Consider the following 16,904-nt stretch of genomic DNA (forward strand, 5'->3'; position numbering starts at 1 on the left):
GAAAAGAGTCCCACTAGAGCTCAATTGTTTTGATACCGTATGTATCTGGGATGAGTGAATTTTTTCCTTACAGGAAGTGTGAGCCGTATGACTAAATCTGGATAATGGAAAATAAATTAATATTAATAGAAGATAATAATAATAAGAAAACAATTAGGAAAAACCAAAATACGGGTCATTCAATACTCGGCTTCGGCGGTCTTAGTGTGAATCTAGGTTATCTATCCTATAATTTTATAGAAGAAATAATAAAAAATCATTTTATTCTTAATCATTTAATTTTATTATAAAAAAAATTGTAATTCTAGTACAAATAATGCCATTTTCATAATGTCACAATCTCTTCGTGTCACTTTAAAGCAGTATTTTCTGTATTTGGCAAAATGAAACACAACAAACCTCCCACTAAAATAGAATAAATTATTTAGTCAGTATATACAGATTATTTTAAATAATTCTTACCTCCGATAATACCTGCCACTACTAAAAAGGGTGGGTGGCACCCTTGCTCCAGAAGCATCGGAAAAAAAATGTTGCCTAAAACGACACCTACCCTTGCTATCATCATTACCGATGACAATGCCAATGCTCTGAAACATATTTATTGCTTATTAATTATGTTGTTGGAAAAATACGTGTATAGAGAATGAATATGCTAAAAATAAATTACATAAACACCGAGAGAGTTTCAAACCAAATGCATCCAGTATTTCTTGACTCATCCAAGGTTTTCGGCTTACTTCTTTCTTTTCTTTTAAATTGAATCTTTGATTTTGCTCCACAATGTGTTCACATTTGCAGTGTTTTTTATTTCTAATGTTTCATTTTTTTCATTTCTTGATTAATACAATTTGAAGTCTTAACACGTATTTCGTTTATCTTGAGCAGCTATGTATTTACCTTAGAACTTTTAAAATTTTTGACGTGACAACGTCTTAAATTAGGTTGTGTCTCGGAGTCATTCATGAAAAAGTGTAACGCCCGCTCACGTCTGTTACGATGAGTCACCGAACGAGAGAGAGGCCCGCCGGACCGGCGAATGCCTTGCGTTTCTCTCCCACTCAAACATGATCGGTCCGCTGCGCGCGCAGCACTAGAGAATTAGGCGCGTTGAATCGGTGCGTGCTTGTGTCTCTGTCTTTCTCGAGCGTTCTTGGCGTTCAAGACACATTACAGCAGAAACACTTCCTTTCATTTCATATTTCTCCTATCATCGTCATATCCTCAACAAAATCACTCAAATAGAAATTAGTTAAGTTTAAGTTTACATGTACAATGTTTTAGTAAACAAAATATATTTCTATAGTTAAAATTTGTGCAATTCTTATTTTCATTCAATTCCTTGTTCCTATTGTGCAATTTAATAATATTCATATCAATAAATATTCTACCGAGAAAAAGACGTTGTCACGTAAAATCTTCGCCCGTAAAACCAACTTTACAGGCAACCGATTTTTTTTATCTTTTTTACCATCAATTTCATTTTTGAGAAAATGAGTTTATGGTCTGATGGGACATCTGCTCCAGGGTAAGTCTTAACGCTTATAGTTGAATTTCTAAATCTTAGATTGGTTAGTAAAGTCGATCTGATTGTTATTGTACTGTTTGCAATCTGCTAAGTAATAGTTGCAAACACAAAAATACACTGTATTCAATATTTGTTGATTGTAAAAAGGCTTATGACAAATAAGCATATTAAAAGACCTAAATCAGATGTGTAATAAAATAGGAGAGCTACAAATACCTAGCAAGATGTAAACCTTATATCAGAATGACTTTAAAATATATCAAAAGCGGTGAATTTAAAACACTCCGAATCAAGAAAATCAAGAAAAAGTAGAAAAAGACGGACACAAAAAACACAGGACACCACCAACGAGGAAATTGTACGAAAATAAAACAAAAAAAAACCAACATCAAAGTGACAGCGATGAGAACAAAAGTCCTAATTGGGTAAATTAAAAAAGCTGTTAATCAAGAAGGACGAAAAAATCGCAAAACTGCGACAAAAAGTATTAGAACTACAGGACACAGTAAAATCAAGCCCTGAAGCATTATCGGACCCATCAATACTAAGTTTGATGAATTAAAGGCTCCTGAAACATTCCAAAAGCCAGAAGATAGCTTGGATAACTGACCTCCTATAGAATAGAATCGAATGGAATCGACTTGACCCACAAGATCTATGGGAACAATCCTAATAATTACACATTCTCCAAGAGCAGATAAGCTGAAAAAAGTGGCGAAAAAAGCTCTCCCACCGAGAAAAAATAAAAAATAGAACAAAACACAAAAGAAAATTTCAATTTCTTCCTACAAAGAAAACTCACGTGGAAAAAGAATATATTTCGTGCGATCTTCTACCTATAACCGAAGGTATGGACACTGGCAAAAAGTCAGTAGTCAGAATCAAGCAGAAAAACAGTTAGAACAACCAAGGCATTACATACCGCCTCTAATAAAATTACAGAGCGTAAATGAGACCGAACTTAAACAACCAAAATTCAGTGGATTGCCTTTCCATTAGTGGAAGATATAAAACCAAGACTAGTATTGAGAGATCTAACCTTAAATACTAGCGAAGGATATCTTCGACAACCTGTCTGACGAATATGGCAGAGAACTACTAGCCATATTAAATAAGACATCAAGGAAGCGAGACAGAAAACCACTGCCGACATTCGTGCTTACCATGGAAAGGGAGTATGTGGTAAGAGCAAAACGCAGTAATATTCTAATGCACATTTCGGATAGGACAAGTCTTGTTCGAACTCGGAACTCCGAAGGCTAGAGTTGTACAGGGAACGGTCTCCTCACTAGTACTGTATACAATATACACCGCGGATGTTCCAAGAATATCTGAAATTAAAATCGTAAACTAATTTTCGAAACCAAATTCAGATTTTTGCTTTAGTCTGTGCCTTCTAAGAATTGCAAGGCAAAACGGACATTGATAAAGATGTTATTAGAGACATGGGGAATCTAAAAATTGCATTCCACAACACATTCCACAGCAATTTTTAGATTCCCCATGTCTCTAATAACATCTTTATCAACATCTGTTTTGTCCTGCAATTCTTAGAAGGTGCAGATTAAAGCAAATATCTGAATTTTGTTTCGAAAATTAATTTACGGATTTTAATAGCAGATGTCGCTATTTGCGTCTATACGAAGCCATGTTAGAGCTGCTTCCTAAGAGAGAAAAAATTTATTTTCACGTTCAGAGCGTTGTGAATATCCGTCTCTGATGAACCCTATTAGGGCGAAATACGTATAAGGCGGATACACAGACGCACTGTAAGTGAAATCAAATCTTAACTGTCTTTTTCCTAATATCTGGAATATTACTTAGCCTGTATGCCGACGACACAGCTACAGCGGCCAAGCCCAGACATGTTAGACATTGCAGTTAACAACCTACAATCAGTGCTGGAAATCATTAAAGAATGGAACATGCAATAGAAAATCGCTACAGAAGCCGAGAAAACGCAAGCGGTACTCTTTAAAAAAAAAACAACAACACCCAGAAAAGAGAAAAACTGACGGAGCAAAACAATGCCATTGAATGAAAAAGTGATGGTAAATACATGGGACTTATAATGCATTAAGTACTAACTTTCAAAAAACATGTAGACGCCATACTACAAAAAGGAAATAGGGCAAAAGTGTTAATTAGAGGATTCGAATAAAAATAAAAACTAAAATAAGACTGATAAATAGCATCATACTGCCTATATTACCATACGAATCTCTCGCAATGGGGACACTTCTGCAAAAAAATAAGAAAAGGATACAACAAGCGACCCACAACAGCAGCCTAAGAGTAGTAGTCAACGTACCCAGATACTTCGCTGAACGTTTTCTGTTTAGAGAACTCTAACAAGTCAGAGTTAGCGACATGAAGGTGGAAAAAGCCAAGATTAAATTCGCAGTACTGAAAAACCATCCAAGTCCGATATTGCGAGAAATAATGAGGTATGATACGTTCCATCGATGGAAGCACACACATCTCAAACAGCAGAGCAAATCAAAAGCACTATTTAAATACGCTTTTTTAAGTAATATATTATATTTTTTACTATTAAACAACCTACCTTAATGAAGTTGGGAAAACATCAACAACCACTGACAGTATGACGTTGGAACATATGTTTCCACACGATGTAAATAGAGATATAAGTATCATAGTAATTACTACTCCTCTTGAGTAAATTAGTGAAAAGCATATTAAGGCTCCTAGCACCGCTGTTAAAACTAAAAAAGTGATATATTCGTTAAAGCTTTTGTGTGTAATATGCATTTGTATAAACAAGTCACATTTTTTTATTGTTGTTTTAGATTTGCTACTACAATAAAGAAACTTAGAAATAAATACCACAAACACAGCACATGATTTATCTGCACCCTGTTTTAGAGATGACGGTTTTTGACAAAACATCGGTTTTTGGTTATACCGGTTTTTTTGCTTACGGTTTAACCAGGCGGTTATAACTGGCCAAAAAAACCGGTTTTTCCAAAAGCCGGTTTATGGTTTTTTTTTATTCCAATAGGTTACAAAGTTACATTTACAATGCACTTTAGTTTGCACCCAAAACCATTTCAACCATTTCGAATTCCCCACCTCAACCATTTCAACTGATAAAAAATTTCCCAGTCTCTTTCAAATGGAATTTAAAAAAATAATATCAACATAAATATTTTACTTAAAAATAAATTGGATAATGCAATTCATCTTTTATTTTTACTACCATCAAAAAAAAATTTATCATATATTACTTTTAACAAGTTTGTATATTTGTATAATAGGTACATTTTAAAATATATAACTCATTTAATACTTCCTGTATAGGTGTATCATTTTGAAAACGTAGGGCAACCTTGGAGATTCGTATTCGTAATCGGTAATTCGATATTCATAGTCAGAACATTATTTTTGGTAATCAGAAAAAGCCATTCACCCACTTTCAATGTCAAGTTAAGAGTCAAGTGTAAAAAATAGATGATGTACCAGATCACTTCTTATGAAAACATTATGATTACATAAACCTTTTCAACGAAATATTATAATAAAACTTAATTGTTTCTGGCTGATGTGAGTTTGCACTTTCAGTTTGCTTCTGTATTTATAAAATAAAATAAAATTTGAATTATGGTTTTGTTTGGAATAATTACTTGAGTATAATAATTATGATTGGGATCCAAAATAATACCTAACCTAATCCTAATCACCGTAAAAATCTAATAAGCGGTTTTTACTTTAAAAATAAAAAAACCGGTTATAACCGGGACAAAAAACAACCGATAAAACCGGTTATTGCGAATTAAAAAAACCGGTAGGTTTTTCCCATCCCTACCCTGTTTTAATTTTCAAAAGCATGTATTATTAAGAATTATCCTTACAATTAAATAAATGGTGATACCGCTAATACGATTGATGAATTGTAATAAAATAGAAGCAATATAAGAGTACTAAAATTACATGATTACGAATCTACTTACTTAAAAGATTTTTCTTTCCTAGTTTATGAATTACAGATCCAGTAAGTATATAACTAACAACTCCCACTGCTGCTACAATCATAGAATGAAAATAAGCATCTGGTTTGGCAACATTCTAAAAACAATTCTTGTATCATACAATTAGAGAAAGATATTTACAGACAATAAAATAATATGCTCTATGAATATGAGACCAAGATCATATAAGAATATTAAAATATGGACTGAGACAATAAATATAAATACTGTTTTTTCAATTAACCTTGCAGCGGCGCCTAGTCTGTCAGACCCGATCCGTTTTTATTTCTTTTTTCTTTGTTGGTGGTTTGAAATGTGAGGTTATCGTACTATATACCTTCTGTATGTTGGTTTTTCTATAACCTTGAGACCTTTTGTAGCAAGTGGTAACCTATTGATAATGTTCTCCATAGGATGTATATAATAGTACCACAATTGTTACAAGTGACTCATATTTTCAATGTAGACCTTTGCGGGTCTTAGGGGAAAGGAAATCGATGAGTCATAGGTCTGTGGATATTATTAAAAAAATAATCAGGCTTTTAAGACGAATTGATTTTCATAAAAATTATATTCTTATTTCATAGATGCCTTAGATGAAGAAAACTAATCCATGTTAAATATATTTTTGAGAAAAATCCTTCATTTGTTTAAATTAACTAACTTATGACTGATTCAAGGATTAAATATAATTCTTATTGTCAAAAGAGTTTTTATGACATGGGATTAAAAAAAAGTCATCTATAGAGCGTTCCAAGTTAAGAAAATAACATTGCGGAGATAGGGCCATGTATTTCTTATGGACGATAGAAGCGCAGCGATGCCACGATGAACACAAGCACGATTTAGGGTTGTATAATTTGTATTTTCGTTTTCACAGACATGAATCAAATTAATGTTTTTTAGCGTAATTGACCAAAAGTGCCCATTCGAAACAAGAGATGAAAAGTAGGGAAAATGATTTTAATTAAATAAATAGTATCTACAAAAGATTATTTTATTTTATTGTATTTTAATTATAGTAACGACAGTTTATTTGTTTTTCGGTAAGAATATCATATACCATGAATCATAGAAATCAGTAGGAAATATTGCTTATTTAAATCATGCACTTTGCCGGCTATTAAAGATTTAAAAGCAAATAAACGCACCGCTTGGAATGCATATATCTAATTACTAATTGCAACTAAAATAATACGGTGTACGTATGTCAGCGATTTTATGTCGTTCTCTGAGACTACATAAAGATAATAAGGCTTTGTGGTTCTTCAGGTATTATTCTGACTTTACAGTTAAATGTTAATTGAAAATGGAAATTCGAAAAATATATCGACAATCTAGTAAATCGCATGCCTGAGAGTTTTGGCAACACTGATCTCCATAAGCCTAATGTTATTTTCTTAACGTGGAACGCTGTATAGTAACTTTTAGCACAGGTAAAACTGAATTACTTAAACAATTCTTGGCACCAAATAGTACTAGTAATGGTGTTTCTGTTTAACCGCTTAACGTACTCACTCGAGTTAACTCGGTATTAAACTACGTTTCTATTTTGGCATAACCGAGTTAACTCGTGCTTGTGCAAAATATATCGGCCTACGCGTTTTAACTCTTTTAGCGCTAAATAACGGTTCCCCCACTTGGTTTTTTGTTTCTAATTTTAAACTTTCGACCGCCGGCGCCGGCTGGAATGTTTAGTCAAGGTCAAGGTTAGCCCAGTTTAGTGCGTTTGGAAGTCATAAGTGGCACATTTATTAGTCTCTTGCAGTGCGTTATTTATTTTATACTTTTTTAATTCTTTAATCAACTGCAAAATGAGTAGTGATGAGTATTTATTAAGTTTAGATATATCTGACGTCGAAGCTAATATGGACGAATGTGGTTCAGATACAACTATAGACCTTTCCTCAGAAAATTCTTCATTTTTGGATGATACTGTGATTATGACTATGATACGATCATGGTGCAAATTACAGCCTAATGCTCCTGGACTCCCATATTTTCCTTTACTGCTCTTGTAGGTATAAATTTTACTGCTACCGACTGGAATATATTGCACTTTTTTGAACATTTCTTGGACGATGACCTAATAAATTCCATTGTAGAAGAAACTAACCAGTAGTTGGTTTTCGGTAACTTCGAAACTTCAATGAAATAAAATTAAAAAACTACATAAGGTGATATGGTAAAAATATTGAAAAAAATAAAAAATAAAGCATTTAAGTACGCACCAAATCTTTTTCAAATACTTAATACAATAAAATATTTGTACAGAACACTAACAAACTGATTTATTTTAGAGATTTTAGAGATGAACAATTTTCAAAATACTGAGATGAAAACTGCTCAGCCATAACTAAAATACAAGCAGTATTAGGTCGATTTGCACTTTTTCCAATATTTCCTAGGTACTTATGTTATACGTAATAATGGCGTCGGGTCTAACAGACTACATACGTCTTTAACATGAGCGCGAGTGGTGAAAGTTTAAATATAGCAAAACTTTAGTATTCCTATATAAAAAGATATATTATTTTACCCTAATGATACTTACTGAGGAACACGAATCCGTCATAGGATTTGGTCGCAAAACTGTTAACATTGTACATAAATCTGACGTAGATCCATTATTCACAACTTTGTAATCTTCTAAGGCTTGAAATAATTGTGGTGTCCACAATCGTAACATATTTAAACTAAAAAGGATAAACATATGTAAGTAACTTAAAAATTATATTAATTGGGCGGTTCTGAAGCTATTGTCCCACGTCATCCTTTTTTTTTTGGAAGAAAATCATATAAATGGTTGAATTTACTTTACTTTTGAAAATATGGAAAATAAATCTTTATTTCTCTAGAGATCTAGAGCAGTATTCTTCTTTGCAAAAGGGAAATGATAACCGTATTGAGGTTTATAAAAAGTTCAACGCTAGGGGCCGACGTATTATAGGGTCTTCTGTCACCTGTTTCTTCTTCTTTGTCAACCATTTTCCATCCACTCCTGAATGTAGGTCTCTTCCAATTACTTCCATCTTTCTCTATCTTGCGCAAATCTAATCCACTGTTTGCCTACCACTGTTCTTATGTCATCTACCCATCTTTTTTGAGGTCTTCCCATGCTTCTTGTTGTCGTCCTTGGTCTCCATTCTAGAATTCTCCGTGTCCACCTGTCGTCATTATATCGGGCTACGTGACCTGCCCAGCGCCATTTCAGTTTTGCAATTTCTTCCACAATATTCCTAATCTTCGTTCTACGTCTTATCTCGGTGTTTCTAATCTTGTCTCTTAGTGATATTCCAAGCATGATTCGTTCCATTGCTCTTTGCGTTGTTTCTAATTTTTTAGCAGATTTTTTGGTAAGGGCTACTGTCTTCAAGCCGTAAGTACAAACTGGTAGTATGTATATGTTATACACCTTTTTCTTTAAGTTTACATAAATGGAGGTATTTTTCAAGATATATGCTAATTTGCCGAAAGCGCCCCATGTCAGTTGTGTTCTTCTTTTAATTTCAGCATCTTGATTTGGTTTTTCTAGTTTAATAACATGATCTAGATATACCTACATAATGTTCAACATTTTCTGTGGTATGATTTTGTTTTGTTATATTTGTCTGGTCTCGGCTCAGTATCTTTGTTTTGCTGTAGTTCATTTTTAAGCCTACCGCTCCTGAAACTGCATATTCACACTTCACATTCACATCTTCTGTCACAATCTCCCTATAATGTTGGAACTAGTATGTAGAGTAAATAAACATCCAAAGTATATTATCTCGAGTGGCACATCTTAGTCTAAAACGGAACAGTAAATATCAATTCAAAATTATCCAAGTATATGTTTCAACAACAGGCCATACAGATGAAGAAATCGAAATGTTGTATGACGATATATCTACTGCTCTTTAGTACCCAATTCAACACAAAAATAGGTCTAGCAGAAGCAGAACTAGAAAACTCCTTGAGAAAATTCGGTTCCTCAGGAAGCAATAACCGAGGAGAAAGGCTAGTAGGATTCAAACTCCAGAATAATGTATTCAACATAAACAGCTTTTTTCAAAAGAAGATGCACAGAAGATGGATCAGAGAAAGTTCAAACGGTAGAACAAGGAACGAAATCGACTACATTATAAGTAACAAAAAACAAATAATTAAAGATATAACAGTACTCAACAAGTTCACCACAAGCAGTATCCACAGAATGATACGAGCGAAAGTCCAAATCAACATATAAAGAAAAAGGAACATAATGATTAAAAATAAATCTCATGGTATCTAGATACCCCCATTAGATAGTAACCAATATCAGGCACATATCAATAATAAGCTACTACTGCATGAAACCTCCGAGAACAATCTTAACGACTTGAATTATTGCATGCATTTTAAACGCCTTACAGGAAAGTCACTGAGTGCACTGTCCTAAAAGAAAATCAGATAGTAAAATAAGTCCATATACTGAAACGCTGCTAGATCAAAGAAGATAAATGAGCTAAATCTGTTTTAACAGCATTTAGAAGAGATTTAAGGAAATTTAAAACCGATAAAATTAACCGCACTATGGAGGACACAGCCTAAAAGTTCTACGTTGAAAGCTAACCAATAGGAAATGCAAAATTCATAAATTAAGAAACAAGCAAAATGAAATAATATCACGTAGAGACGTGTTAATACAGGTCGTTAAAGAGTTTTACAAGGACTTACATGGAAGTAGACGAGAGTATCAAACAGGAATACAAACAGCCATTTCAAAGAAGATCATGAATCAAGGATACCCAACTAATGCCAGAGATAAGATGAGATAAGTAGATGAGATTCGATAAGCATTAAGAAAAATAAAAAATGACAAAGCCCCAGGAGAGGATGGAATTGTAATAGAAGCTATCGGAAATGGAGGAGACATACTATTAAATAAATTAAGGAAACTGTTTAATCTATGTTTGCAGCAAACAAAGGTACCCAAAGAATTGAACAATGCTATAACCACCCCTTTGCATAAAAAAGGAGATGGAACGGATCTAGAAAATTATAGATCTATTAGCCTGTTGAACCACATATACAAGCTCTTCACTAGAATAGTGACATTAAGATTGAAGAAAAAATGAAATATCTGCTAACCGAGAGAGCAGGCAGGATTTTGTTTAAATTATGATACCAATGATTACTTCCATACAGTAAAGACATTCATTAAAAAATCTTTAGAATACAAGAAATCCCTTGTCCCCATGTTCATAGATTTTCAGAAAGCGTTCGACACGATCGAAATAGACATCCTTATAGAAGCAATAAATGGCAGCTAGGTTGACCATAGGTACTAATAATCATCATCATCATTATCATCAACCTGTATGCGTCCACTGCTGGACATAGGTCTGCCACAGCTCTTTCTATTTGTCTCTTGTGCGGCTTGCATCTAGTTATTGCTAACAGGCTTCAGGTCGCCAGTCGATCTAGTTGGTGGGCGTCCTCTGCTCCGTATTGCTTCTTGCCTTGGTCTCCAGTCTAAAATACGTTTTGTCCATCAGTGGTCTAATAATCTGGTAACATGTTCTGCCCAATTCCATTTTAATGACGCGTATTTCTTCGTTTGGGATTCGGTCTTCCGGAGAAAGGAATGTTCTAGGGAACACAGAGACGAGTTACAGACTTAATAGGATGGGAAAAGTATGTCACGTTTCCCAGTGTCGTTGTGTACCTAAATTTATTACTCGTGTACCTTGACAAAAAATTATTAGAGATTATTACTGATCAAAACTATGGTCAAGAATTCAATTTGAGAAAAAAATTTTTTATAGCAGCAAGAAATAAGATTATCAAGTACTATAATAAAACAATGTACTGAGTGTACTGTATTATAGGGGATCGATTATAAATTGTACTCTACTAATCTTGAAATAAGAAACAGAAACAAAACTCTTTTCCTTCATCTTTTTTTTTCTTTTTATGTAGACATAACTCTATTATCTGTTTTTGAATGTGCCTCCAGTAAGTTATCATTCCATCGTTTTCGTGGTCTTCCTACTAATCGTCTTTCTAAAGGGGAACCGTCTCTTTCCGTCTTTACTACTCTATTTATTGTCATTCGGCTTAAATGATCGTTCCATTCTACTCTTTTATTTTTTACCCAGTTCTTGATCTTGACCTTGCATCTACATCGTATATTTGTACTTCTAGATCTGTCCCATAGTGTCTTGCAATCAATTTTTTTTAGTGTTTTTATGTCTGCTTTTACTGTTTTCATCCTTTTTGTCTTCTCTGTGTCAGGTCGTGTTTCTGCCGCATATGTCATTATTGGTCTAATGACTGTTTTGTAATACTGCCTTTTATTTCTTTCCCGGTATTTTTGTTTATCCATATTGTTTGATTATATATTCACTTCAATGTTGAGCTTTCAGTAGCTAGATAATGTGATGCCTACATATTTAAACTCCATAACTTGTCCAATTATCTAACCTTCCAGCTCCAAGAATTTACATCTTAGTAAATTTGCTGTTGTAACCATGCATTTTGTCTTTTTTGGGGAAATTAACATGTTAAATTTTCTGAAGGTTATATTGAATTGGTGCAGCATATGTTGTAAATCGTCTTCACTTTAAGAGAGTAGTATTGCGTCGTCTGCATAGCAGAAACAAAACTCGGAGAATTATATAAAAAAAGTAATAAGAGCCTCAACCTGGAAGCAACAAGGAAGTTGCATTTTCTTTTGGTTCTTCTAGTATCGAGCACGATCTCAAAATTTTGTCACTGTACAAGAAAAATGTGCGCCTTGATAACGAACTGAATCGATATCTAACAGAAGAAAGCGAAGACAGAAACGTGGACATTTTATCTTGGTGAAAAGATAACCAGAATAAATTTTCTACCATGGCTCGTTTGGCCAGGGATATTCTAACAATTTCAGCTACGTCCGTCCCAGTAAAAGGCTTTTCCTCTGAGTCAGTTTGACCATGAGGAAACAATGAAGCCGGCTCAGTGAGAATTCAGTGTCTGCGATCTTTTGTATTCACTTATGGACAAAAGGTAGAACGACAAAAAGAATAACTTCCGGTTATCTACTGGCGATTTTGTATGTATAGCCGTCAAACCCCATACTTCAAAAATTCTTGTTCAGGGATGGTCTCGAAGAGATATTGGGAAGAAAAGGGATTATTGTTTAAGTAATCTTATGATGCAGAAATCTATAAAGTAATCTTTAAACCAGCAATTAGATGTATATTAACATACACGGAGGAGACAAGACGCATCTAAAACGGGACGACTACTAGATACAGCAGAGATGAAAATACTCACGATGAATATCAGGGAAAAGCCTGTTGGATAGGGAGAGAAGCGAAAACATGCAATAGAGAAGACATAAATGGATCTGCGACAAAACGGAAACAGGAGTGAAACGAACACAGTAGAATGGCAGAGGATAGGATAGTACGAATAGCATGAGATAAGTCACCAAATGGACGAAGAAGTATTGGCAGACCAAGAAAATGATGGTGCAATAATTTAAACAATTTAGGAGGCTAATATTAAAGAAGAAACAGGCTTTAAAGCCTACATACATAAAGGAAGAAGAAGAAGAAGACAATGCAGAAAAATCCAAACCGGAGTAAAAAAGTCTATCATTTTTTCTTTAATTTTCACTAATCATTAAACAGAATTAAAACCTAAAATCCATGAATAAATGAATCTATATAAATCACTTTAAAATATCCAAGAAACTAGGATATAAATATCAATTAAAATCAAGAAAAACCACTCTATTTTCAACTATCATAACATTTTATTTGATTGCCAAGTTTTATTGATACTTGCTCTTGCTTTAATTCTATTTCACGACGAATCGTTCACAGCCCAATTTCTACTTTCACACTGTGATATTGCAAATGGATTTTGTAGTGGAAAATCTCAAATTCAGTGTGTAAAACAAAATTGCTTATTGATGTTCAATCGAGGCTTATGCACTACAGTTCCTTTTATGTGTAGTGGGTGTGTATAAAGCTAGTACAGTCAATATACAATGCCGGTTGTTGAATTAATAACAGTATTAAAAAAACTGCTCTTGTAACTTATAAAGAATCGCAGTTTTTTATACTGGTACAAAATATTATTTTTATTGTTTACACCTTGCGGTGCTAGAATACGAGTATACTAAGTGTTCGTAAGAAATTTTTATGTTTATTCTTTCCCCGTTCCTTATATTTTTTTTTTATTTCCCAATAGTATTTATTGTTTTTATAAGAAATCTAATGTTTAATACCCTGATCAAATAAAATAAAATATAATTAGATATGTATTTTTTCTGCAAAGTTGAAGAAAAAAACTTTTGTTTAAGACTTGCTGAATTAAATTAGATCCTTAATTTATTTAAATAATTATAAATTATTCTGAAGCTATTTTCTTGTGGCATTTTAAATTAATTACTATTTAAATTGTTATTATGTATGTGTTAATTTAAATTCTTTTCTTTTTTCTTTTTTTTCTCGAGAACGATTTCCGAAGTGGAAATTGAAACGTCAATAAACGTATTTTAACCTTTAATTGTGGCTTATTCCCATTTAAATAGTAATTAATTTAAAATTATAAATTAAGCTTGAAAAACAAATTCACCAAAAATATTACTTATAAGTATTATAAATAAGTACTACAAATATTTTGTTTTGCAGGAAAAGTGGCGTTATTGTATCAGTATAAAGCAAAAAAATTGGTTGAAATAAATATTTTTCACGCATTTGAAAAAAAATTTTTTTAATGACCGTTTTTTGACAAGTTGGCTTTTCTACTTTCAGCGTTCATATATCGATGTAATACGCTATACAGTTTATATATATATATATATATATATATATATATATATATATATATATATATATATATATATATATATATATATATATATATCACCTGTGCCACACAGACTTGCGGCAGGAAAAATTAGAGACTGGGTCGTGCTACCGGATGACATTACTACAGAACACCGCTACATTGGCTTTTCGATGGTCGGAATAGGGACCACCAACATGGAATCATTAGCGAACCAAACAGGAAGCAGAGGTGGAGATAGAACGGACTGGCTAGAGTTTGATGATAGAGAGAAGAAGATGCCAAGCGCCATCGGCAGAAGAACTTGGACCAATAATGAGAGAGTCTAAGGAATTGCATAAACGGGATAGATGAAAAAAGAAAAATGCCTTTGGTGGTGCGAAGAGATTGCCACTAAGAGGAAGGAATGCATTACCATCAGAAGACAGTTATGAGAGCAAGAGGTAGAGGAGAAGTAACCGAAGCTAGCAGAATGGATATAGTATACAATGCGCGAAAAAAGAAACTCAACAGGAATATCCGAGCCGAGAAGAAAAGGCACGGGAGAGAACTGTGTGACAAGTTGGATGAAGACGTTTAAGTTCAGGGGTATAAAATCGTAAGGAACCAGTTCAAGCTGTACCCTCTTTATGAGATGCCACTGGATAGGAAACTTGAGGTTATACGAATGCTGTATCCACCCGGCCATTGGCATGGAATTCAGTGAGACGCCGAAGCTGAGCGAGCGGTACCTTTTACCGTAGACAAACTCAACGAAGCGTTGAGTGCCCTAAAGACACGAAAGGCTCCAAGACTCGATGGGATATCACTAGAAGCGGTGAAACGCATTGGTAGTATGGAGCCGACGTGACGTGGCTTTTGGAACACATGAATACACTGCTTGAAACTCAGCGATTTCCGGCAAATTTCAAAAGATTTTGAGGCTCGTGATACTTCCAAAGGGGGAAGATAAGTATTAACCTGTTTACCTTCTGTCGTGCATATATAAATTATTCGAAAGGCTTTTAAGAGAGCGAATAGACACAGTGATTGAAGAGTTAGACGGGCTGTTACCCAGGAAGTGCGGTTTTAGAAAGAACAGGAGCACAGTGAATGCGTTGATGGAAGTCAGTCTTCCGGGAGTTGCTCGGGTGGTGGTTAACCAAAGGTGTGCAATTCTACTGTTGTTTGACGTCTGGAATGCTTTCAACACATTAAAATGAAAATAGGTAATGAAGGCTTTACGAGAGAGAAGGGAAGAAGAATTTTGTCTCTGACTACTAAACTACTTAAAGGAGTATAGAAAGGAACTCACCCGAGCAGATAGGAAGAGTCTATTGAGGATGGCATGTGCATACAGAGAGGTCTATAATGGAGTGGCAAGAGGAATAAGACGAGATAAGAATGGTGGCGCAGTGGAATAAGTCGCTGATTCCTAATCTGAGATGATAAGTGGACTCCGGGCACCGGCGTATGGATTACTTCCTGGCGCAGATGCTCACAGGGTATAGTTGCTTTATCGCATACCTCAACAGATTTGGAAAGGCAGAAAATTATAAGTGCCTGTATTGTGAAATATCGGACGCTGTCTCATACACTCTATAAGTATGCGATAGATGGATAGATACGAGGAGACTGCTTGATAGAGAGTTAAGAAGTAGGGTGCAATCAGTCACAGAACTGGTGAAGGAGATTCTTAGGTCATCAGATTTGTGAAGAGGAGCTCAGAGATATGTAAGGAGAACGTTGGAGAGAAAGCAACAAGAACGTAAAATAGTACAGTCGAACTTGTGGGTGATGCATTTAACAGTGATGACAGGATTGAGTGACAGTATGTCACTCAATCCTGTCATCACTCACTAAATCCAGATAAAATTACTTACCTTGCCATAAATGTAACTTGTATAGCTGATATCAGGGCAAATTTTAATATATATTTAGATTTAAATAATAAACCGATGTTGGTTATTCCACCATTTATAATTTTGACTTTTGGCTTTGGATCCACGTCTGATAACTCAATAACTTCTTTTTCTTGCACCAATTCTTTAACCTGCAATGTCAGTTTATCTGAAATTTTTAACTGGTTTTATATGAAATTATAATAAAAATGCATGGGTTAAAGCAGTATTACTAAAATGATAATTAGAAAGTAAGATCAGGAAATATCAATAATGTATAGAAATTTTAAAATTATTTATTACGTGTAGCGTACTAACAATTTATTGATTTAAATAAGTTTGAAAAACTTGCTAAGCCTCTCATCTGTATCATCATATTAAGTTAACTTCACTACTACAAGTACATTCAAACAACTTACACCTCTAAACGATTAAGGGAATTTGCAGATTATCTTTCGTTGTAGTTAAAGGTACAGTAAACTACACTGGAGTTTTCCATAATCTTTTTAATTACATACTTTGCTTAGAATATTTTTGCCTGTACTATCGCACCCATAGAAAATATAAGTAAATGATAATTTCTTGTTATTTTGTAATTCATATGATATTTTTCTTGTATTATTTTATTAGAGTCTAATAATACATGCAAAATACTATATGAGTTACAAAATAACAAGAAATTATCATTTATTTATATTT

The 16,904-nt window shown here is 33.9% G+C and overlaps 1 protein-coding gene across 1 annotated transcript in view; it reads right to left on the reverse strand.

The window, feature by feature from the left end:
- Window positions 1-266: 266 nt before the first annotated feature.
- The window catches only part of LOC140450287 (synaptic vesicle glycoprotein 2C-like), a 42,197-nt gene continuing 25,559 nt past the window's right edge, over window positions 267-16,904 (reverse strand). The window contains exons 6-11 of the mRNA XM_072543815.1: window positions 16,188-16,357; window positions 8,072-8,213; window positions 5,500-5,614; window positions 4,095-4,254; window positions 463-590; window positions 267-405 (exon numbers count right to left, since the gene is read on the reverse strand). Coding sequence (XP_072399916.1) covers window positions 350-405; window positions 463-590; window positions 4,095-4,254; window positions 5,500-5,614; window positions 8,072-8,213; window positions 16,188-16,357 — 771 coding nt within the window. The 3' untranslated portion in view covers window positions 267-349. The remainder of the gene's footprint in view (window positions 406-462; window positions 591-4,094; window positions 4,255-5,499; window positions 5,615-8,071; window positions 8,214-16,187; window positions 16,358-16,904) is intronic.

Source organism: Diabrotica undecimpunctata, chromosome 9 (assembly GCF_040954645.1).
Source record: "Diabrotica undecimpunctata isolate CICGRU chromosome 9, icDiaUnde3, whole genome shotgun sequence".
NCBI classification, from domain to species: domain Eukaryota; kingdom Metazoa; phylum Arthropoda; class Insecta; order Coleoptera; family Chrysomelidae; genus Diabrotica; species Diabrotica undecimpunctata.